At 39.5% G+C, this 24,660-nt stretch overlaps 1 protein-coding gene across 3 annotated transcripts in view; it reads right to left on the minus strand.

The window, feature by feature from the left end:
• Nucleotides 1-21,303, minus strand: part of LOC110260221 (uncharacterized) — a 169,916-nt gene extending 148,613 nt beyond the window's left edge. The window contains exon 1 of one of the 3 annotated variants that reach the window (XR_014842971.1): nt 21,157-21,303. Coding sequence is in view for 1 of the 3 variants with exons in the window: in XM_085021032.1 (XP_084877158.1) it covers nt 21,157-21,253 (97 nt within the window). In the remaining 2 variants the exon portion in view is untranslated. The remainder of the gene's footprint in view (nt 1-21,156) is intronic. The other 2 variants (XR_002343082.2, XM_085021032.1) reach the window with 2 other exon arrangements.
• Between the last annotated feature and the right edge of the window lie 3,357 nt (nt 21,304-24,660).

Genomic DNA, 24,660 nt, shown 5'->3' on the forward strand with positions numbered 1-24,660 from the left:
GCTGCACCTGAAGCACTTGGAAGTTCCCAGACTATGAGTCAGATCAGAGCTACAGCTCCTGGCTGATGCTACAGGCACAGCCACACTAGATTTGAGACTCACCTGCAACCTATGCCACAGCTTGCGGCAACACCAGATCCTTAACTTACTGAGATAGGCCAGGGATCGGACTTGCATCATCATGGATTCTAGTCAGGTCCTTAACCTGCTAAGCCACAGTGGGAACTCCCTATATCTCTTTTTATTATTATAATCATCATCATTATCTTCACTCTATCCGTTCATCATCGAAGTTATTATTTAAGGAGCTCTGATTCTACTCTCAGGTTAGGTCTACAAGCTTTGTCAGAACTTAGAGGGTAACCCAGAGTCAGAGCAGAGGGAGGGGAGATCCCATGACTATAGAGTATGGGCAGGAATAGAAAAAGACATTTTAAGAAACACAATACTGGAAGTTTAGAGAATTGAATCAAAAAATTTTACATAAAGTTATACAGAAAGCATTTCATTCAAGTCTCAAATCCTTAATTATTCTCATCTATGGAGCTTGCTTCTTCTATAAGGAAAATGTGCTAGTCTAAATTAAATCTATGATGACCTTGGGGATGTAATGGTGTCAGAACACACCCTTCCTGGAGTTCCCGTCATGGATCAGTGGTTAACGAATCCAACTAGGAACCATGAGGTTGAGGGTTTGATCCCTGGCCTCGTTCAGTGGGTTAAGGATCTGGCATTGCCGTGAGCTGTGGTGTCAGTCGCCGACGTGGCTCGGATCCCGTGTTGCTGTGGCTCTGGCATAGGCCAGCGGCTACAGCGCTGATTAGGCCCCTAGTCTGGGAACCTCCACATGTGACCCTAGAAAAGACAAAAAAAAGACACACAAAAAACCCCCCCAAAAAAACCACACCCTTCCTTCCATCCCCCATTGCAATGAGTCACTCCCTCCTGGGCCAGGTTGACACGTTCCCTCATATCCTGACCATTTGTTGGTCCAGTCTCTACACTCTCTCATATACTTTTCCCCATATCTCCAGATAAGGGGGAGAAAGAAGGAAAAGGAAGAGTCCTCATGGCCATTGATAATGCGGAGGTTAGCAGTTAAACCATGTGCTAGCCAATCTTATGCAATATTTGAGATTATTAAAAATGATATTAGAATGATATCTTTGAATCAGGAAAGTGGCCCATGAGAAATTCGAGGAGAAAAGTAAGTTTCCAAATAGCTGTTTAACATGGTCTCATTATTGTAAGAGCAAACAACCACCCATCTACTTTATGTATATGTGTCAGTATGTGTGTGTCTTTAAAACATTAAGTATAATGTGAAAGCATATAACCTAGATGTTAAATTTGATGACCCTGGAAGAAGGGATTTGAATGGATGGAGTATAAAAGGGTACATAGTGTTATGTGGAAGCTGTGTGTTTGTGTGTGGGGGGGGGTGCTTGTGTGTGCTTAAGTTTAAAGGGGGTATAAAATTAGACCTCTAATTTCAACTAAACATACACATGTTTAGGAAAAATATTGGAAGTAATGCGTACACATAATAACCGCACTAGAATGGCAGTGTCTGGATGTTGGTTTTTTCCCCTTCATTTACCTTTTTGTTTCAAATACAGTTTTACTATTTTATTATCTATAGAGGAATGATAAATAAACCATATATAGATGAGAAAGAGATTTAACTAAGAGTTATACAATCGTAGACATACTCCTAACATGTCTAGGACTAGTGGGTCAGTTTACCCATTTGCACTACGACGTCTTGGGCTAAAGGATCCCCATATTTCCATTTTCTTGGGATGACTCCTAATTTTATGGTTGCAGCATATCAAAAGTCTTAGTGATAAATTCACTAAGATTAATTCTGTATTCCACTGAAAAATGCCCCCTGTATATCAAGGGAGAAAAAGTCATGGGCATGCTTGTTCATTGAAAATAAGATTGTTGCATGAACTATTTAAGATATTTCAGAGAAACACTCAGATTCTAGATGGCACCTACACCAAGTCTTTAAAAAAGACTTGCGGAACTGATTGGGTTGTGCATACCACAGATACAGAGGGACCCTCATTAAAATGGCATTGTCTTTGTCACAGACTATGGCAGCAGCTCTAATAGACACTAGAAAAAACATGTTGCTAACTCCTGGTATCGATGGCAAAGTAATTAAGCCTTTTGCATAATCTAGACAAATATGGATCTCACTATATTTCTGTTTGAACCCTCTTTTCTTCAGCAAATTTTACCGTGAAATGCAAAGGCCCTAGCATTCAATGATAGGAAAGTTAGAGTGAATTCCTTATAGTTTCCCAAACTCATCATACTTTGTCAAACCTCTGTGTTTCCATATATTTCTTACTCAGCCCATACCACTGTTCACACTCTTTTTTACAACTGGTAAACTTCCACCCTTTCATAAATAGGAAGGCAATAAAGCAGACAAACTTCTATTCATCCTTGCCTGCTTGAGGAAACATACCTTTGTCTTTAAGGCTCATCTGTTTCTCCATTCCCACCAAGTCCCTGCTCTTACTCTATCCCAGCATTTTGTTAGGGAACTACTGGCCCATTTCCTCACTCTGCTGGGAGCTCTTTGAGGAAAGAGACTCTATTTTCTCATTTCTAGATCAGTGCATAAAACACATTAGGTATTCAAGAATATGCTTTCAAAAGAACATGTGTATACATATCCATGTAATGAGATTAAATATTTATATATACACATATATGTACACAACAAAAGCAAAGTAACAAAACCCAAAAAGCCTCTGCAGACACTGACATCTCTGGAACACACTGAATATACTAGATATGTATTAGGTTAATTCAAAACTTCTTCCACAGCCTATACTAGCGAACTTTCTGCCCAAGAGGAATAGGGAAGGAGTTAAGTCCAGTTTTTAGAATAATGTTCTGCTTAATTGACTTTTACAAGACTCCTCAAAATCTGTCTGGAAAATCATGGCACTTAAAGTGCGTAATGCATGATTTTTCCCTGCCCCCCAAACTCATCCATCCGCAGTGTGAAACAACTCTTAGCCTTCACGATTTCCTCACAGTTTCATGGGCTTTGGGGAGAAGGCTTTCATGTCATTGTTAAGTCTCATCTTTACCTTCTTCCCCTCCAAGATTTCCGCAAGAACACGGGCTCTGCTAGTGTATTGGTGTCCATGACCTTTTTGTCCTGTGATGGGAGTTCCCCCAGACCGCATTGTTAGAGCCCTTCTCCCGCTGCAAACCAGATCATTCCCTCACCAGGCCAGGAAGAGAGAAGCACTGCAGGATGCCAGATTCAGTTCTCAAATCATTAGCAAGACAAAAAAAAAAAAAAAAGCTTCATAGAATTTTTGCTTTTATAACAAACTCAAAGTAATCGTTCTAGGGCATTGGTGATTCAGATTGGGAATGGAATTATTTCACGTAAATGAAAGTTAAAGTAAGATTAAATCTCTGGATAGCAGACCTGAAATTCAACCCTGTAGAGTGGGAACTGCTCTGTTCTCAACCAGAAAAGTAATGTGGAAACTAAAAAAGATTGCCAATTGTTGCATGCGTTCACGGTGGGGGGGGGAGGGGTGGAAATCAGTATTTTATTGTGATCATTTCAGTTTTTTCAAAAATATAAGCAACACTGAAAGCACAAATGTACAAATGTTCTCAACTCTTCGTGAATATTTTACCTTCACATATATTTAAATTTCAACTAATGTCAAAAGGAACAATGTTTATAGTAACATCACGCTAAAAATAAAGATGAGCAAAGGATAATGAAAACAAAAAATGAACAATGTCCTAGAACCAGACATGTGATTCACATACAAAACATTCTATAGATTTCAAACATTTCAGAAAAATAGGTGTCTGAGCCCAAGTTTCCTAGCATTCAGCATAAAGAGGCAAAATGTGATAAGTGTGAAAATATTGGTTCTTCGTAGATACAAGTAAACCAATTGCCCAGAAGAACCACACACACCTATTCCAGATACAGAGATTGGAGAGAAATCTCTCTCACCTCCTAGAGGGGACTATGTACCTGAGCCAGGTTTACAGTAATACCTACATATTGACAGAAGAAAGATGTTTGTAGTTTCTTCCCCATCAGGACATGGAAAAAAGCAAAATGCCAAAACATCATTTCTTAAGTAGCTTATTGTGACAGTGGAGAGTAGCTGGTGCTTAAAATTTTGCACACTGCTAGACCCACTGTCCTGTCCCCTTTGGTAAATTAATTTTAAAAAGTTTAATTAAAAAATGTCATAGGAAAAATAAGCTTTCTTTCATTTATTCACTCATTCATTAAACAAATAGTTATGAGCTCCTTCTCTGGTTCAAAATTTTGCAGAAGTCATTTTTTTCTCCTGGTCCTGTTTTTTCTCAAATTCAATTATCATAAGAATGCAAGGACTAGGAGCAAATTTGGAAACCTTTATTTCACAATATGTAAGATGCATAGGGTGGAATAGACAACACTCAAAACCTCTTCCAATTCAAACATTCTATGATGTTGAATGTTAAACAAAATAGCTGGCAAAAAAACTGAGTGAGTAGAACAAAGATGTGTCTTAAGAGTGGAATTGAATGGGATTTCCTTGAACAGAATCATAGTTTACAGAGAAAAGAAAGAGAAAAATGGCATAGTTCACCCTATTGCCTAGTCTATTCTACTGTTTCTAGTCAGTCCTCTTTGCAGATTTTGTCTCAGAAAGTAAATCTATGTCTAACATGACAGCTAGTGAAAAAGCCTAGGCCTTTTGGAGTCTCAGAGACCTGATGGGATTCCAGCCTTTTCATTTAATAAATGTGACCTTGGCAATTCAATCTCTGCATAATAACATATACCCCAATTGTATGACTGACTTACTATTCATAACTAGTGTTTAATGCAAGGGGTATTCTTAACAAACGTCTGTTTCCTCTTGAGAGTTTTTTCTTATAAATAAAAAAGCCGATGTATATCTAAGCTTTATTGTCCAACTACATTCTCTAAAGTTCCTTATAAAAAGCTAGAATAAACTGCAAAATTAAGAATACATGTAAACAAAGGGAAACCTCATGATTTTTCACAGCAAAGACCCTCGATTTTAGTTTCTGGAACTGTATTCCATGTTAGTTCCTTGAACAGTTTCCTGAGCAAAAATACGTGACAGAGACATTTTGACCTGAGTGATATCACTTTCAATAGAACAAAGATGTTTATATGCTTATAGTATTTTAGCATTTGATGCTGGGAGCAAAGTTTATAAGTTCTGAATATACATGAATCTCATAATTTCATTTGGCAGCATCTCCTTTGAAAAGGTGAACTTGATATGCTTTTGCATTTCATGCCCTTGGGTCTAGTTAAGGTGGTGTTCCTGAATGGGGCACATTTAAAATCAACTCTACGGAGTGCACAAGTTGGCTTTGTGTTCTTCTCCTCCTCCCCATCTTCCTCCTCCTCCTTCTCTTACTCCTCCTTGATTTTCCTTTCTTCACAGAAAAAATTTTCCCCCAATGGAAAGCCCTTTAAGGAACTTAAGAAGGGATAATGTTTATAAAGAAAAGTCAACAACCGAACAAATTAAAAATTTAAAATAACTTCATTGTAAATTAAAGACTTCTAAATAAAGGGAACTTCTAATACTAACAGTGATGAAATTAGTGAAAGTATAAAAATTATAACAGCCATGACTGTCCTACTGTGATGAAACTTGTACAGTGTTTAGCATGGAAAGCCAAAAACTCCTTAAGCAAACAGCAGGGAAACAAACATTAAGAGCTGAGAAGCCAATCATACTCTTTGACCCAAATAACAATGAATTTAGGAACTGCTTTTGTATATATTTGTGGAAGCTGCCAACTGTGTAACTAAAATTATGCCAGGCACTTGACCTGCAAAGTTTCATAAGGCAACACCTTTGTTTCAAAAAGTTTACACTCTAGTTTTTTGGGTTTTTTAAATAAGCAATTTAGCAGAAAGGGCCTAAGAGATTTTCACTACAGTGTTACTTCTAAGAGTAAAAATAAGTATTTTTTTTATTTATTTGGATACTAAACATCCAACAACATGAGACTACCTAAAGTCATCAGTTCCTAGAGAGGAGAATATAGAGATATTAAAATAATAAATGTGACCATGGGACAATGTAGAACTCACCATAAAAATATTAAGTAACATTGTATAAATATGTTTTTACTCATATAAACATGTGTTGAATGGAGCAAAGCTGTGAAATAAGAAAAAATAAGAACTTATGATGAATTTTTAAAAATTCAGTATATTTTACAAGTTGCAATATTTGAAGGGAATAACATTTTTAAAAAAATACAAACTAGTGAAAAAAATCTCATTTCTTATCTACTATTTCCTAACCGATAATAATTATATATAGATAACAAACTGAAGAATAAGAACATGATCATCACAATCGATCCAGAATAAGCTGACAAAATTTAACACTGATTTATGATAAAATCTCTCCAGACAGTGGGCATAAAGGGCATCAACTTCAACATAATAAAGGCCATTTATACAAGCCCACAGTTAATATCATATTCAACACTGAAAAGCTGAAAGCCTTTCTGCTAAGATCGGGAATAAGACAAGGATGGCCACTCTCATCACTTTTATTCAACATAGTTTTGGAAGTCCTAGCCATAGCAATCAGAAAAGAAAAATAAATAAAATGAATCCAAATTGAAATAGAGGAAGTAAAAACATTACTGCTTGCAGATGACATGATATTATACATAGAAAACCTAAAGATGCTACCAGAAAACTACTACAGGTCATCCATGAATTTGGTAAAGTTGCAGGATAAAAACTAACATTTAGAAGTCCGTTGCATTTCTATACACTAACAACAAAAGATCAAAGAAATTAAGGAAACAATCCCATTGACAAGTGCATCAAATAGTATACCCAGGAATAAACCAACCTAAGGAGGCAAAAGAACTATACTCTGAAAACTACAAGATGCTGATGAAAGAAATCAAAGATGAGACAAACAGATGGAAAGATATACCATGCTTTTGGTTTGGAAGAAATCAATATTGTCAAAATGACTATACAACCCAAGGCAATCTATAGATTCAGTGCAATCCCTATCAAATTACCAATGGCATTTTTTTTTTGGTCTTTTTGTCTTTTCTAGGGCCACTCCTGCGTCCTATGGAGGTTCCCAGGCTAGGGGGCTAATCCGATCTGTATTAGCCAGAGCCACAGCAATGCAGGATCTGAGCTGCGTCTGCAGCCTACACCACAGCTCACAGCAACGCCAGATCCTTAAGCCACTGAGTAAGGCCAGGGATTGAACCCGCAACCTCATGGTTCCTAGTCAGATTCATTAACCACTGAGCCACAACGGGAACTCCACCAATGGCATTTTTCATAGAACTAGAACAAAATATTTTAAAATTTGTTGGGAAACCACAAAAGACCTGGGATAGCCAAAGCAATCCTGAGAAAAAAAATGGAGCTGCAAGAATCAGGATCCCTAACTTCAGACTATACTACAAAGCTATAGTCATCAACACATTATGGTACTGGCACAAAAACAGAAATATAGATCAATGGAACAGGATAAGAAGCCCAGAAGTAAACTCACACCTATGGCCAACTCATTTATGACAAAGGAGGCAAGAATATACAATGGAGAAAAAAACTTTAATAAATGATTGTGGCAACTTTATCTAGTCACTTATGATGGAGCATGATAATTAAGAAAAAAGAATGTATGCATGTGTGCTGTACAGTAGAAAACTGAAAGAACACTATAAACCATCTATAATGGAAAAAATAAAAATCATTAAAAATAATAAAATGTAAAATTAGAAAAAATTTAAAAGTTTAAAAAATAATAAAATGGTGCTGGGAAAACTAGACAGATACATGTAAAAGAATGAAATTAGAACACTCCCTAACACCATACACAAATATAAACTCAAAATGTATTAAAGACCTAAATATAAGACTGGATACTATAAAACTCTTAGAGGAAAACAAAGGCCAAACACTGACATAAACTGCAGCAGTATCTTCTCAGATTCACCTCCTAGAGTAATGACAATAAAAACAAAAACTTAAAAATGGGACCTAATTCAACTTGAAAGTTTTTGCATAGCAAAGGAAATCCAAAACAAAATGAAAAGACAGCCCACAGAAGGGAAGAAAATATTTGCAAATGAAGCAACTGACAAGGAATTAATCTGTAAAAATGTATAAACACCTCCTGTAGCTTACTATAAAAAAAAAACCTCATCAAAAAATGGGCAGAAGATCTAAACAGATATTTCTCTAAACAGACATTTCTCCAAAGACGACATACAGATGGCCAAAAAGCACATGAAAAGATGCTCAACATCACTAATGAGAGAAATGCAATTAAAACTACTATGAGGTACCACCTCACACCAGTCAGAATAGCCATCACCAAAAAACATCTACAAATGATAAATGCTGGAAAGGTTGTGATGAAAAGGAAGCCTGTCACATGGTTGGTGGGAATGAAATTAATGCAATGAAAAAGATTATGGTGTTTCCTCAAAATACTAAAAATATCTTTACCATATGATCTTGCAATCCCACTCCTGGGCATCTATCCAGAGAAAACTATGACTCGAAAAGACACTTGTGACCCCAGTGTTCCTTGCAGCACTATATGCAATAGCCAAGACATGGAAACAACCTAGATGTCCATTGACAGAGGAGTAGATGGAGAAGTGGTACATACATGCAGTGGATTACTGGACCATAAACAAGTATAATGCCATTTGCTGCAACATGGACCTAGAGATCATCATACTAAGTGAGGTCAGACAAAGACATTATTTATATGTGGAATCTAAAAAATGATAAAAATAAACTTATTTAAAAAACAGAATCACAGACTTCACAAACAAACTTAAGGTTCTCAAAGGGGAAAGGTGAGGGGAGGGATAAATATAGGAGTTTGGGATTAACATACACACACATCTATATATAAAATAATAATCAACATGGGCCTAGTGTATACCACAGGGAGCTCTACTCAATATTCTGTAATAACCTTTATGGGAAAAGAGTCCAAAACAGAATGGATGGATGTATAACTGAATCACTTTGCTGTACACTTGAAACTAACACTATTGTAAATCAACTATACTCCAATATTAAAATAAAAATTAAACTTTAAAAAATGAAACATTGGGAAGTTTATTTTAAAAAAAATAGGTCATTTCAGGCTGTTTAGGATCTGACTGGTTGACAGAGTAACTTCAATTTAAAAGGTCAAATGTTACAACTGAAGAAAAATTATAGAGATACACAGAACTGGCATGTTATATAGTGATTTGGATTTTTATTTTTTGCATATATTTTTGTCCTACTTGAAAACTACTGCAATTTCTGCAGGAGTGTAATTTTCTAAAAATCATCTTTAAAAGCCATTTTTTGAAATATAAGCCAAAGATAGTTTAGGAGTATGAAGAGGCAGTAGATAGAACACAGATAAAAAACTGAACAAGTCATTTTATTTCTCTTAGGTTTCCATGTCTAGAAAAATGGGAGTGATGATATTTTCTGCCCGATTTTAAATGTGTTCTTTGGATAGTAACTAAAATATATATATTCATATATATGAACTAAAAAATATATATTCATATATATGAACTAAAAAATATATATTCATATATATGAACTAAAAAATATATATTCATATATATATATGAACACCAGTGTTTTGAGGTCACAGGGACACTAGAACAGGAAATCCAAAATCTTGCAAACACACTATAATCAGTGACAATATTCTGTCTCACTGTCCCTTAGCTAAGGAGCCACAGATATAAGGGGATTAAGACACACAATGAAGGTGATTTCAATGAAGACACTGAGAAAGAATTAGGTGTGTCCCTGGTAAGGTACACAACACAATGATAGAGACATCTGGCAGCAAACTGGATAGATCCTCCTAGGGTAAGCGTCCAAAAAAAGTAATACATTTATACTGCTCTGTATCACATGTTTATTGAAAATTATAAACTCATTTTTCTTTCCCACCACATAATGATGGTTTTAGGGACAAAATTACACCTTTATGTATCAGCTAATCTGAATTGTTTAATGCAGTCTTTGCCACATAGAAGCCTTCCAGTAAGTTTCTTTTGTGTGTGTGTGTGTGTGTTTAGAGCCACACTTGTGGCACATGGAAGTTCCCGGGCTAGGGGTTGAATCAGAGGTGTAGCTGCTGGCCTATGCCAGAGCCACATCAGATCCAAGCCTGCAACCTACACCACAGCTCATGGCAATGCTAGATCCTAAATCCACTGATGGAAGCCAGGGACTGAACCTGCATCCTCACGGATACTAGTCAGATCTGTTTCTGCTGAGCCACGAGAGGAACTCCAGTAAATGTTTCTTAAAAAAAGGGAAGGAAGGGAGTTCCCGTCGTGGCTCAGTGGTTAACGAATTCCACTAGGAACCATGAGGTTGTGGGTTCAATCCTTGGCCTTGCTCAGCGGGTTAAGGATCTGGCGTTGCCTTGAGCTGTGGTGTAGGTTGCAGATGTGGGTCAGATCCCGCGTTGCTGTGGCTCTGGATAGGCCGGTGGCTACAGCTCCGATTCGACCCCTAGCCTGGGAACCTCCATATGCTGCAGAAGCGGCCCTAGAAAAGGCAAAAAGACAAAACAAAACAAAAAAATGGGGGGGAAGAAGTTAAGGGAGAAAAGTGTGTGAAAAGAAAGGAGGTGAGGAGGAAGGGAGTGAGAAAGAAAGGATTAAGAAAGTCAGCCTCAGGCATTCTTCTTCCAGATTTGATCTATACAGAAAAAGAAGAGCAGCATGAGGTCATAGTGCAGCAGAAGGAAACTGAAATCATATTTCTGGCCACAGATATAGCAGATGCTATAGGCTGGGTGGTCAACATGACACTATGGGGGAAAATTCAAAGATAATTGACCTAAATCCCTATGGTTCCTGCATTATAGAGCGGAGGATGCTCATGAAGTTGTTTTTCCAAAGTGCAAGGAGATATCCAAGTAAGAGGGCTTATCACTGAAATAAATTTTCAGAGGGTAAAATATCTCCATTCCCTTATAGCCGGGAAACCTGTCTGCACCCAATGGAATGACTACATCTTTCCTTTTCAAGTCCCTTTCAATTTAATTTCTTTTTTTTTTTTCTTTTTTGTCTTTTTGCCTTTTCTAGGGCCACTCCTGCAGCACATGGAAGTTCCCAGCCTTGGAGTCGAATCGGAGCTGCAGCCACTAGCCTACACCAGATTGGAGCTGTAGCCTCCGGCCTACACCAGAGCCACAGCAATGTGGGATCCAAGCCGCATCTGTGACCTACACCACAGCTCAAGGCAACACCGGATCCTTAACCCACTGAGCAAGGCCAAGGGTTGAACCCGCAACCTCACGGTTCCTAGTTGAATTCCTTAACCACTGAGCCACGACAGGAATTCAATTTACTTTCTAATGTAAATTATCCACTACTCAAGGCAAACCCTTTGGTACATGGCTCAAGCAATGACTTCCTCCCATTCCTAAACAGCAAAATATCCTCATGACCCCTCCGCCAGCCTGCAATCACTTCCTGAACATCTCAGCATCTCAACAAGGCCACCTTCTGTTGTTCATTGTAGAGGAATGCCTCGCCTGGGATGCCTGATCTCTGACTCCCTTCTCCCTTAGGTAACCCACGAACTTCTCATTCATCAACACCATAGTCAACCTGCAATTTGTCAGAAAAGATTTCCTTAATTCACCAGCAAGATACCCTCCTTTCCTATTCTGAATATCTATAGAACTTAATAAATGTACGTTTTGTTTCCAATTCTATGCAATTATTGGGAGGATAAAGAAATTAAGGGCTTGTCATTTGTGACTTTGTATTTATTGACTGCTTCCCATCCCTATTCCTATGTTACATTGTCATGGGGATAAACTTTGCAGTAAAAATAGGTATAATGAAAATCTTTTAAGAAAACAAAGAAAACAAATAACAAGTGCTGGAGGGGCTGTGGAGAAAAGGGAAACCTGCACTGCTGGTGGGAATGGAAACTGGTACAGCCACTATGGAGAACAGTTTGGAGATACCTTAGAAATCTATACATAGAACTTCCATATGACCCTGCAATCCCACTCTTGGGCATCTATCCAGACAAAGCTCTACTTAAAAGAGACACATGCACCCGCATGTTCATTGCAGCACTATTCACAATAGCCAGGACATGGAAACAATCCAAATGTCCATCGACAGATGATTGGATTCGGAAGAGGTGGTATATATACACAATGGAATACTACTCAGCCATAAAAAAGAATGACATAATGCCATTTGCAGCAACATGGATGGAACTAGAGAATCTCATCCTGAGTGAAATGAGCCAGAAAGACAAAGACAAATACCATATGATATCACTTATAACTGGAATCTAATATCCAGCACAAATGAACATCTCCTCAGAAAAGAAAATCATGGACTTGGAGAAGAGACTTGCGGCTGCCTGATGGGAGGGGGAGGGAGTGGGAGGGATCGGGAGCTTGGGCTTATCAGACACAACTTAGAATAGATTTACAAGGAGATCCTGCTGAATAGCATTGAGAACTATGTCTAGATACTCATGTTGCAACAGAAGAAAGGGTGGGGGAAAAACTGTAATTGTAATGTATACATGTAAGGATAACCTGACCCCTTTGCTGTACAGTGGGAAAATAAAAAAAAAAAAAAAAGATTTAAGAGACATACATTAAATTAATATATAGACCTTCAAAAAAAAAAAAAAAAAAAAAGAAAGAAAACCAACAGCCTGCTTCAGCTGAGATGAGTTTATCACAGACTGCAACAGATCAACTTGAATATCTCAAGCCAGTGGCTGAATCTTGCCACCTGATATCTTCTTGGACAATGACTTTTACTGGGTAGAAATGTCACACCTGCTTGTATAACTTTGCACAGTTCCTATAATCCATGAATCATGCTATTGCTGCATTACTTCTAGGGGAAATAACTTGGGAAAGAGCATATGTTTTGGAAATTGTTAAAAAGGAAACTGTTGACATAAATATGTATAGGAGAAGATCAACATATGGAAATTTTCATGCCGAGTTTTCCCCCAGAGTAAATGAAGAGGAATGTCAAACCACAAGGAATCCTTTCCCAGAGCTTCTGAGAGTGAGAGCAAAAATCTTTAAAAAGGTACTTAATGGAATCATACTCGGAAATGACCAGATCATAATAAGGTCTAGCATCCAATTCTCTTTTTGAAATGCTTTGGAAACGTCAGCTGTCTGAGAAACTGAATATGACCTTGGCCTCCTTCAAGGTAAGACTATTCTGTGGGTCATTTCTCATATCATGACTGATTGAAAATAAGCATATTCCTCTTTCACCTCCTCACCTAGCCAGACACCTTCTTTCCCCCCCCTCCCCCGGGCCCAGACATTTCTTCCCTAAAGCTTGCTCTGCTGGTCCCTGCTTCCCCTGACCTCTTTTTTAAAACCTAAGTACTAGATGTTTGTAACACAAAAGTTTGCATTTACTGCAAACATCTTGCATTATGTTTGAATCGTATTCTTCCAGACTACCAGATTCCTAAAAGCGGAGATCAAATCGTACTTTCTATCTATTCGGCTCTCTCTTGGGCTCTTCTGTGGAGGCCTAAGAAACATAGATACTGATCACTTTTCAAAAGTCCACTCTTACGAAAGATGTACATCAGCACCTATTTTTACTAACCAAAGCGAACTTGAATATTTTTGCTTCTAAGAAAAAAAGGCAAAAACACAGAATAGTGTTAGCATTTGTTTCTCAGGAGCTGTGGTACAGGCAGTATGCACCCCGATCAGAGTGTGGCACTGCCAACCTACTTCCCCAGGAAAGACACTCAGTGTCTCAGCATTAAGTCGCCATAGCTTTGAACTGCAAATGTGAGCACCTGTGCTTTATCTTATTTTGTGCAAGATGTCTCTTAAGGTAGTTGCTCCTTTGGTTTACACATTTCAGCTTACAAAATGTTTCCTAGGAATGCGCTACTTTCAGATGGTGGGGGATACCTGTATTGGCAATAACTGCCGTAACAAGGTAGTTGATTTAATCATGAACTTTCTCAGGATAGAGACATCTTATTCAAAATGGAGAGAACTGCCATTTATCAAGCCCTGCTTTGACATTATGTTTCTTTTCATTGTACTATGTATTCCTAACAAAATTAATATATTTCCATTTGGTAGCTAAAGAAACAGACTCAAAGTTGGTGAGTTCTCTGTCCAAGAATAAGCTGCTGCTCTTACCAAGGTGGATCTGATGCTAGGATTACAACATGCATATGGGGAAAATTCACTCCCAGAAGTATTTTCTTTGTATCGGAGATAATAACCCCACAGAGCAAAGGAGATGACCACTAGGGGAAGTCTTACCTGGCCATTTTAACAGCAAGACAAATCTTGCCCCTTTCTGGGTGCTAAGAATCCCCCCGTAAGTGTTGATTATTCAAGGTAGACAGGGATGGGTGGCAGCAGGTCTCACTCTACTTGGACTAGTGGGTTCCTTATCTATTCTGGTCCTCCCTTCTAGTTTCTATAGGACTTGAACCTATGAGAAGGAAAAGTGGTTCTTATTCAATGGAAGATTGAAAATTGGTTCAAAGAACATTCCATCTTGAGAATGTTAACACATATGATAGTTTGTTTCTTGAATCCATCTCTAGTTTTCTTCCTTGCTTTTCTCTTCATTGTTCTAAACAGAGTTGTAGTCAGCTCAGCATTCCTGCCTTATCCAGAGCCTTGCCTGGGCCTGGCATGATGTTAAGCACTTAGAGGAAATAGATATGATGACATATACTCATGAATGCAAGGAACGTATCGCAGTGACTGATGTTGGGAGTTCAACTGAGAAAAAACAGTGACATACACATTCAGAGTCTATTCACTGCCCTAGAGTTAGTGCAGTGCAGAAGTCGGCAAGGGACATCCAACCAACAGCTTAGAAAAGGAGATAGAATATGAGCTAGATCTGGGGAAATGAGAAAAATGTTGATCACTGAGGATAGGGTCTAAGGCTCTTATGGGCAGAGAGAAAACATGAACAAAAATGAAGAGGTAGAAAAGCAGTAGGTGTTTTCAGGGAAACCCAAGCAAAGAAGTGTGGGGACAACACAGAGCTGGGTAATTGAAGTGTATTGTCGGCTGGGGACGGGGAATAGTATCTTAAAATGTTTGGACTCTATCTCCTAGGTCACAAAATTACTTTTCTTTATGAAGTAAAAACTTAATTTGGTGAGAGCTGAGCCTGAACGATGGTGAAAATACTGGACTCCTCGAGCAGGATCCAGATAATTCCTTTCTGTGGTGGTTTGTTCCACGCCTTGTGGGACATTTTGCAACATCCCTGGCTTCTACCTGCTAGATCCCAGCAGCACCTGCTACCTCATTTGTGACAGGCAAAAATGTCTCTGGACATAACCAAATGTCCCTGGGCACCAAAATTACTGCCAGGTGGGAGTCTTATCCTTAGATTCTATTTCGGCTATTCATCTTCATATCTCAACTCAAGCCTAGACTGCTAGGCCCTTTACTTGTCCAGAAAATGAGGGAGTTAGACAAGAAATTGATACGGACCTGCCGGTCCCACCAAAGTATTATTCCTGTCACTGAGACAAAAGGGAAGCGGCTCATGTCAGAAATAATTATTACTTCTTGAACAGTTGAAAAACAGAAGAGGAACAATATTTCACGATGTGAAATGTATGTAGAAGTCACCTTACAGTTATTCATAAGTAAAATTTTGTTGAAACCCAGCCAACAAACTGCCTCACGCACTCACTGCCCATGGGGGCTCTTGTACTACTATATACAGTGGAGTTGAGTAGTTGCCACAGAAACCATATGCTCTGTAGGATGGAAAATATTTACTATCTGGTTCTTTACAGGTTAAGTTTGCTGACTACTGACCTTTACTCATCCTTGAGCCCTCCCTTCCTCTCTTCTCAGAGCCCAGGGCCTTTATGCTACACTTTTGTTAGCTACATAACTCCCCTTATCTCAAGGTCTATTATTACTCCAAGCACCAGAGTTCATCTTCCCCAGCCCCAAATCATATCCAATCATTTATCCCCAACTTTCTTATGATCCAGTTGACAAAAACTATATAGTTAAGGTATACCATGCAATGTTTTCACATACCTACCCATACACTGTGAAATCAGTATACAGGTAGGAATATAAATTCCAGCTAATTAACATATCACCTCATATTCTTAATATCTTTTGGTACATGTGGTGGAAACACTTAAGATTTACTTTTGTCAAATTTGAAGTATGCAGTATTAAGTCAGTATTCTTACAGTCAGTCACCAGGCTATATGCTAGATCTCCAGAATTTATTTATTCTCCTAACTGAAGCTTTGTACCCTTTGGCCAACATCTCCCCATTTCCTCCACCCTCACCCCCCCCACCCTGCCTCTGGTGACTATCCTTCTACTCCCTGAATTCGATGAGTTTGGCTATTTGAGACTTTCCACATAAGTGAAGTCAAGAATTTCTCTTTCTCTGATTGACTTACTTCACTCAGCATAAGAGCTGCCAGGTTCATCCATGTTGTCACAAGTGGCAGGAATTCCTTTTTCTTTAAGGTTTTAAGAAAATATCTTCACACTCTATATCTGATAAAGAGTTAATCTCCAAAATAGCAAAAAATAAAAATAAAAAAAATAAAACACAGGCATAGCAGCTAAGCAGACAGTTTTCCAAACAGGGCTTACCAATCACTAACTGGTATATGAAAATGTATTCAACATCCCTAAGTCAGTAATTATCAGGGAAATGCAGATCAGAACCATTTTGAAGTAGAATGGATGTTATCAAAAAGTCAAGGCGAGTGGGGAGGAGGATGTACAGAAAAGGGGACCCTTAAACATCATTGGTGAGAATGTAAATTAGTATAGTCCATATATTACATATATGGAAAATGTGGTATATACCATCCCTTTATCTATGGATAGACACTTAGGTTGTTTCTATGTTTTGGCTATTGTCAACAATGTTGCAACGGATATAGGAGCGCAGATACCTAAGACACTGATTTCATTTCATTTACTAAGACAACATTTCAATGTTGCAATGAATATAGGAGTGCAGATACCTAAGACACTGATTTCATTTCACTTACTAAGACAACATTTCAATGTTGCAATGAATATAGGAGTGCAGATACCTACGACACTGATTTCATTTCACTTACTAAGACAACATTTCAATGTTGCAATGAATATAGGAGTGCAGATACCTAAGACACTGATTTCTATGTTTTGGCTATTGTCAACAATGTTGCAATGAATATAGGAATGCAGATACATAAGACACTGATTTCATTTACAAGTGGGATTGCTAGAACATACAGTAGCTCTAATTTTTTGAGGAGACTCTGTACTGTTTTCCAGATGACTATACTAACTTACATTTTCACCAATGATGTTTAAGGGTCCCCTTTTCTGTACATCCTCCTCCCTACTTGCCCTGTCTTTTTGATAACATCCATTCTACTTCAAAATGGTTCTGATCTGCATTTCCCTGATAATTAAGGACTCAGGGATGTTGAATACATTTTCATATACCAGTTAGTGATTGGTAAGCCTTCTTTGGAGAACTGTTTAGCTGCTGTGCCTATGTTTCCTTTTATTTTTTTATTTATTTTTTGCTATTTTGGAGATTAACTCCTTATGAGATGTAGAGCACAAAGATATTTTCTTCCCTTTTGTAGGTTGTTTCTTCACTGTGTTTTTTTTTTTTTTTTTTTTTCATTGCTGTGCAGATGCTCTTTCAGTCTGATACAAGCCCATCAGTCTATTTTTGCTTGTGGATCTTATTATGTCAATTACTAGACCAGCCAAAGAATGGAGGAGGAAGGAAAAGTTTCCCTTCCTTACAGTAGCTTTATAGTAAAGTTTGAAATCAGGTAGAGTGATACCACCAGCTTTGTTTCTCTGGTTCAACATTGTTAGCTGTTTGGCATCTTTTGCGATTTTATATGAAGTTATGAATATCTCCATTTCTGTGAAAAAAATTTATTGGAATTTTTGATAGGATTGCACTGAATCTGTAGGTCACATTGGGTTTTATAAACATTTTAACAATTCTTTCCAATCCATGAACATGAGATACCTGCCCATTGATTTGTATCTTAAATTTTTTAATTTTCAGTGTACATATTTTAGTTTTCAGTGTACATATTTCAGCTGCTTGGTTAAATTTAATCTTATTGTTTAATGGTTTTGTGAATGAGATTTTTTTTTTTTTTTTTGGAAATACAAGTGATTTGTGTATGCCGATTTTGTATCCAGCAACTTTACTGAATTTATCCGTTCTAATAGTTTCTTTGATGGGGGCTTTAGGATTTTGTATAAATATGATCTTGTTATTTGCACACAAATGAAGTTACTTCCTTCCTTTCTGATTTGGATGCTTTTATTTTCTTACCTGATTGCACTAGTGAGACTTCCAGTCATACGTTCAATGGAAGTACAGAAAGGAGGCATCCCTATCTTGATCTTAGAGGAAAAGCCTTTAACCTTTTACCAAGTATGATGCTGACTATGGGCTTGCCATATATGGCCTTTATAATGTGGGAGTAGTTTCCTTTTATACCTAATTTGCTGAGAATCTTTAGTATGAAAGGGGGTTTACCTTATCAAGTGTTTTCTCCAAGTCTTTCATTGTTTTCATCTGGAGTAGTTAAATGAAATAATTCTTAATGTTACAAGCTAATTGGCTGAGCATACAACTTCTAGGGCTCTCCTCATTTGTAAAACAGACATTCACCAGGAATACTTGGATAGCAGTGCAATGGAAAAGTCACACAAACCGAAGACCTGTATTGTTCTAAGTGCTTTATACCAATTAACCTGTTGATTCCTTTCAGCACCCCTATGAGGTGGGTGCAATTATTATTATCCTTATTTTTACAGGGGAAGAAAACTGAGGAGAAGGCCCAGAGAAGTTAAATAACTTGCTTGTGATTAAAAAGCTGGTAAGGGGCATAGCTCCACTTCAAATCCAGGCAGTCTGGTGCTAGAAGCCGCGCGTGCTTTTAATCACTACGCCTACTGTTCCTTGTGAGATGATAGTTAACAACAGGTGTTATGGAATCAGATAACATTTTCCCCTCCATGGGTGTGGCTTTGTGTAAATTACCAAATCCCCATTATCTTCACTTTCTTCATCTGTTAAAACATAATAGCAGTGCTTGATTTATCAGGCCCTTATGCCTAGTAAAGCAAGTAACACCTGTAAATAGCTTAGCAGGATGCCCAGTTATTGGTCCACACCCTGCAGGCCTACAAGCCCCATTCCTGCCCATCCTCAAGACCAAGAAAGAGCCCAGGGTCAGGGACAGAGACATCAATGGTTTAACAGATGGGGGATCTCACACATCTGAAGCATGGTCCTGGAGCAACACCCTAGCATGTGCTGTGGACAGAGGGCGGGACTTGGCTGCAGTCTTTGCTGCCAGGGTGGGGGCAGGGTGGGAGGTTAGCAATTACAGGGGAATTGACATCAGGTTGGCTCATCAGTTACCAGGGAAACCAGCAGAGGGTCTTGCTCTTCATAGCTCCTTTGATAAGCTATCCAGGATTAAGATGTTCTCATTAAAAGGTTAGAACAATCACTAGCGTGCCTGAGGCAAGTAGGTAGGAAGATCAGTCATGTGAGTAGGGTGTAGGTCAGTCAGGCACTGGTCCAGCAGGGGATGTAGAGAGAGCAAGAGAACAGCCATCTTGGGGGCCTGATCATACACTCCATCCCTTCACACCCTGCAGAACTCTTACCATCTTAGTCCACGCCTCTTCTGTAATATCCCTGGGATCGGGTCCACAGCGGGGCACGGCAACCAGATGCCAGGAATACATACAGACATGAGGAGCTAAAGGATATCTAGTATCCTAAGAGTAGTCATTCACCAGGATGTGGGCAAATTTTGGAGCTTTTTGAGAATTCATCCAAGTGTGCAATTTCTCTTAAGCACTTAAACACAGCTCATCCACAAAGCAGTCTTGGCGAAGCCATTTGGAGGTAGAGACATTTCATATTTTTAAGATACACACAGACACACATCTACATAGATACAGATCTGTTTTTCTACTAGAGTTTAAGAGGCCTCTCTTCTTTCTCTCTCAGGTGAAAATCCAGGTAGGTCATTTATATCTCAAAAGGCACAGGAAAGAGAAATACCAATTCCTTCCAGAAAAGTTTACTTCCTCTAAGAGCATATGCAACAATCAGTTTTAGAAAAAAAGATTCCCATTTTAGCCATTTTAAGGTTTTCCAGTGTCTAAATAAGCTCATTCCATTTTAACAAGCAACAGTAAGAAACAATAGTGCATGTTCACTCACACACATACCTCATTTTCAGAGGAGCACGAATCATGCTAATCTTCCCTTCAGCTATTGGCTCAGCCTCTGTGGCCTTAATATAGAAGGCAAGGACTAGCCCACAGGCATGGCCACTGCCTTTTTGTCCAACTTCTTTCTTTCCCCATTGTAATAGTGGCCAATATCTCTACAACAGCTTTAGGGGTGTCCATGAATTCTCTGTACTCTCTTGGGAGCCCCCATTCTTCAAAGACAGCCATCACAGGGCCCCACATACCAGTGGACAGGCACGTTGGGACTCCCAACAATTTTTGGAGACCTTAGTGGTTTCACGGAAGGGGGTCTTACACATCTGAAGGTCCGGAGACAGGAGGGAAAGGGGCAGGACACAAAAACTACATAAATGAAGAAGGGGCACAGGTGTTGCAATGTGATAAAAACTGGTTCGAACCAGTTGAAACCAAGATGGCTTTGAGAATAGTCCCAATCATTGACCTTTTTAGCTCATTATACCTTCACTGTAACACTAAAAATCATTCCTTACACCATGATAACGTGGAGGTGGGCAACAGAAGGCCAAAAAGTGGGCAGTGACCCAATTCCTGGGAAGTCCCCTCCCTTCCCCCAAATAGCAAGACTACCCCCACCCCACACACACACACACTTGTTAGTGTATGAAGTTACTTAGCCCGTAAAGACCTATGACCCCATCCCTAAGGAGACACGCTCTCTCCCTGAACCAGTCCACATTGTGCCTATGGAGTGTGTATCCTCTAAACAAACTTGCCTTCACTTCTCTTTGGCTTGTTCTCGAATGCTTACCTGCATGAAGCCAAGAAACTTCGCGCGGTGGTCCATCATATGGATTCCTGCAGGTCCCAGGACACGGCATCTCCTTTAGCAGAGCAAACCCCACCATGTGTGATGAAGGGCAGAAAAGGACCGAGCAACCGCCTTCCCTTCCGGCCTGGGGAAAGGGAGGTGACCACTTATAGGGGAAATGACGTCAGGTTGGCTCGTTGGTTACCAGGGAAACCAGCAGAGGAGGATGCCCCCCACCGCCCCTTGATCAGCTATCCAGGTGAAGATGGTCTGACCTAAAGGTTAGAATAATCATTAGCTGGGGCCTTGGGCAAATATGTAGGAAGGTTAGTTAAAGGAGGAGGATGTAGGTAAAAGTAAGCTCTGGTCTATCAAGGAATGTGCAGAGAACAGGAGAACAGCCATCTGGGCAGGAGCGGGGGTGGGGGGGGTTGTTAGACCAATACATGGAACACCCTTAATGCTTCTCTTACAATTTTAATTTTGCCAAAGATGTCATTTTAGGCAGAGTGAAACAGCAATATGAGATCATGCCTGAAAAATCTTCCTTGATGTCCTTTAAATCACTCCACATAGAAAAGCTATTTCACTCATTCATTAAACCAACTCTGAAACATTCACATGTGTTTAATGCACACATATGCCACCTCCTGATACAGAAGGTTGAAGGAATCCTCCAGTTCTGCCTTTTGGTTTATCTGCGCTTCTCAGTATAATCACTTTCTTTTGAGGTTTTGGATTTATATACACATTACAGCCACAGGCATGTAGGAGTGTATTTTTAGATCACTCTCTGAAAATGGAGCATCCACATTTGTAAAAATAAACTTGTGCAGGGCTAAATCTGGCATCAGTGAGTGTATGGGACGTGGGGGTGGACAACCCACCCTACCTTCTGGTCCTGACTGACAACCACGTCTTGCTCTCCCAGCCCTGATTTATTTGGATTCTTTCATTTTCTATTCTAGAATGAGTGATGCAGATCTCCGCAACTGACAAGTGTAGAGTTTGCTTTTAAATAATAAATGTCCAACTCCCCCTGGAAATTTGGCTCCTGACAAATGTTCTTGAAAACTTTTAGGACGTGCATGCATATTTCAAGGATGCCCCTTAGGAAACCTTAAGTGAAATCAGTACCATCACAGCAGAACTTCAGGCTGTGTGCTCACCAAGTACTTCTCACAGGAGGCTGGGACAGTAAATACAGGGAGCTGCTATACAACTATTTGACTCCTCAATAGATGGGGAGTGTTGCCCAAACTCAGTCTCTGTCCGTTTGTGCCAAATAGAAAGGCTGAGACAGAGTCTCCGGTGAAGGAGAAAAAAGAAAAAAAGAAAAAGAAAGCTACATTGCTTTGCCAGGCAAAGGAGAGAGCACAGCAGGCTAATGCCCTAAAGACTGTGCCCTCCTTTTGGGGAAAATAGGAGGTGGTTTTATAGTTTGGGAGTGGAAAATAGGGCCACTGAGAAGGATCAGGGTAGATGGAAGTTTATACTCTTCAAAGCTGGTATTTAGTGGCCCCAGGACTGGTTCTGGTGGTCCTCCTTTTTTCTGGAATGAAGAATGCTTCATCAAGTCCTTAACTTCTTCCATGTGTTGGGGGTTTTAGTTCTGCAGGAGACCTCAATGGTATTGTTATGCATATTCCTTGAGGAGGAACCAGGACACTGCCCCAAGGCTGCTCCACTGTTTCTTGACCGTTCCTCCCTTGTCTTTGCATCCCCTTCCTTCTCTGATCAGTAAGTGTTTGAACCTGTCCTTAGGAACTCAGGGAAGGTCATGGAGGCTGAATGTGGCCTTTCCTCAAGACAAGAAATGGGGGACAGAGATAGGCTTGTGTCTCCCAGTCCCACAGGGTCCTACTGGTAGTCAGGCGGATAAACATTTGCTCCCCATTTCCATCCCCCTTCCCCCCTGAATGCATCCACCCTGCCCAGAAGGATGTTCTCAGGGCTGCTGACTGTTGCCAGGGCAACTCTAGATGGATCCTTCATTATGGTACTATCAGCAGGTCCCCGTGGGGACTGGGTAGTGTGATGGGGTGACAGCTGTTTGGGTGGGAAAAGAGGGTGTTTGTTTTCTTTTTATCATTAGCACTATCTGTTCCCAGCCCCAAAGAGTCAAATTTGAAGCTCTGGAGAAATTCTCGATGTTGATAATGATCTGAGATGGACTGAGAAGAAGAGGCCTCTGGGATTACTAGGGAAAGAACTCATTGGAAGAAAGCTAAGCTTCCCAGGATAGGGATAAGGGGAGGAGTCCAGAAGAAAAGGGAGAGATGGGAAACAATTGTTATTCAGCTGCTAAAGGCCAAAAAAAAAAAGGCCCAAGGAGCCAATCCTTCAATTTGCCACCTAGGAAGATTCAGAATGGTGGGGGAGGAGAGGAGGGGGCTGGGTGAGATCCTTTGGAGTTCCCAACAATAGTAAAGGGAAATGGTTTTTTTCATCCAGTATCTTGGGAAAGGCTTAAGGCAGACAAGGACAGGGAAAGTTATTAGTAAACCTCTCTTGGAATTCATGGCATTGCCAGTGACACAGATCTGATATCTTCCATCTTAAACTCGGAGATGATCAAGCCCCATCGGAGAGGAGAGTCAGTCTGTGCTTTCCTAATGACAGCAGTCATTGTCACTTCTTTATATCCTGTTTTGCTTCTAAAGGTCTCAAAGTGCCTGTTTCTATTACTCCAGCCAGACTTCAAGTAGAAAAAAAAAAAAAAAAAAATCAAGGGAACAGATTGTGAAGCATTCCAGAGAGAAGGGGGATTTGGCAAGCCATCCTGTTTCAAAAAATGTGTTATCAAAAACACGCATTTGCCTTTCACCTTCCGTGTTGTTTTCTGATGAGCAGGTGTGGAAGGTTTCCTATCAGATTTGCCAGGAATGGAAGCCCAGGCTCAGGTGGTATTAACACCCCGCACAGTTTGCTAAACCTCTCTGAACCTCGGTTTGGATTTTTATCACCCCCTAAAATGGGAAGCCTATCACCCTTAGAGGAAGCTTCCGATGAGAATTAAATGCAGTGTAAGCGCCCAGCCAGTTCTAAGCACTTAGTTAACAGTTCCTATTATTTCTGTTAGATCTAGTGTCTCCCAAACATCAAGCTAAAATATTATGTTAAGAGGACTTAACAAAAGGTTTAGGAACGATTGGGAATAATTGATTCCATGCGGACTTGGAACTTGTTTTTACATTCGGAAGAGAAAAATGTTAGTTTATCAGGATCACTTAAATACCACCGCTGTTTCCTTTAAGAGATGAAGTTGGATAGGGCTCACATTGCAGGCATATTTCATCTACAGACCCCACATATGTGTGTTTTGCTCAGCAAGCAGCACATATGGAACCACTCTTTATGGAAAATGAGAGTGATGTCATCCGCTTAGCAATACCAGGATATGAATGCACACTCCCACAGTACTGTGGATTTACACAGCCACCAGTGTGTGCCGAGGAAGGGACACTATTTTAAGTGTTTCCGGAGTCATGTGCTTTGATTTTC

Source organism: Sus scrofa, chromosome 4 (genome assembly GCF_054392235.1).
Source record: "Sus scrofa isolate SSC_HxYL_T2T_F1_AM1 chromosome 4, Sscrofa_HxYL_maternal_Yorkshire_Landrace_v2.0, whole genome shotgun sequence".
NCBI classification, from domain to species: Eukaryota; Metazoa; Chordata; class Mammalia; order Artiodactyla; family Suidae; genus Sus; species Sus scrofa.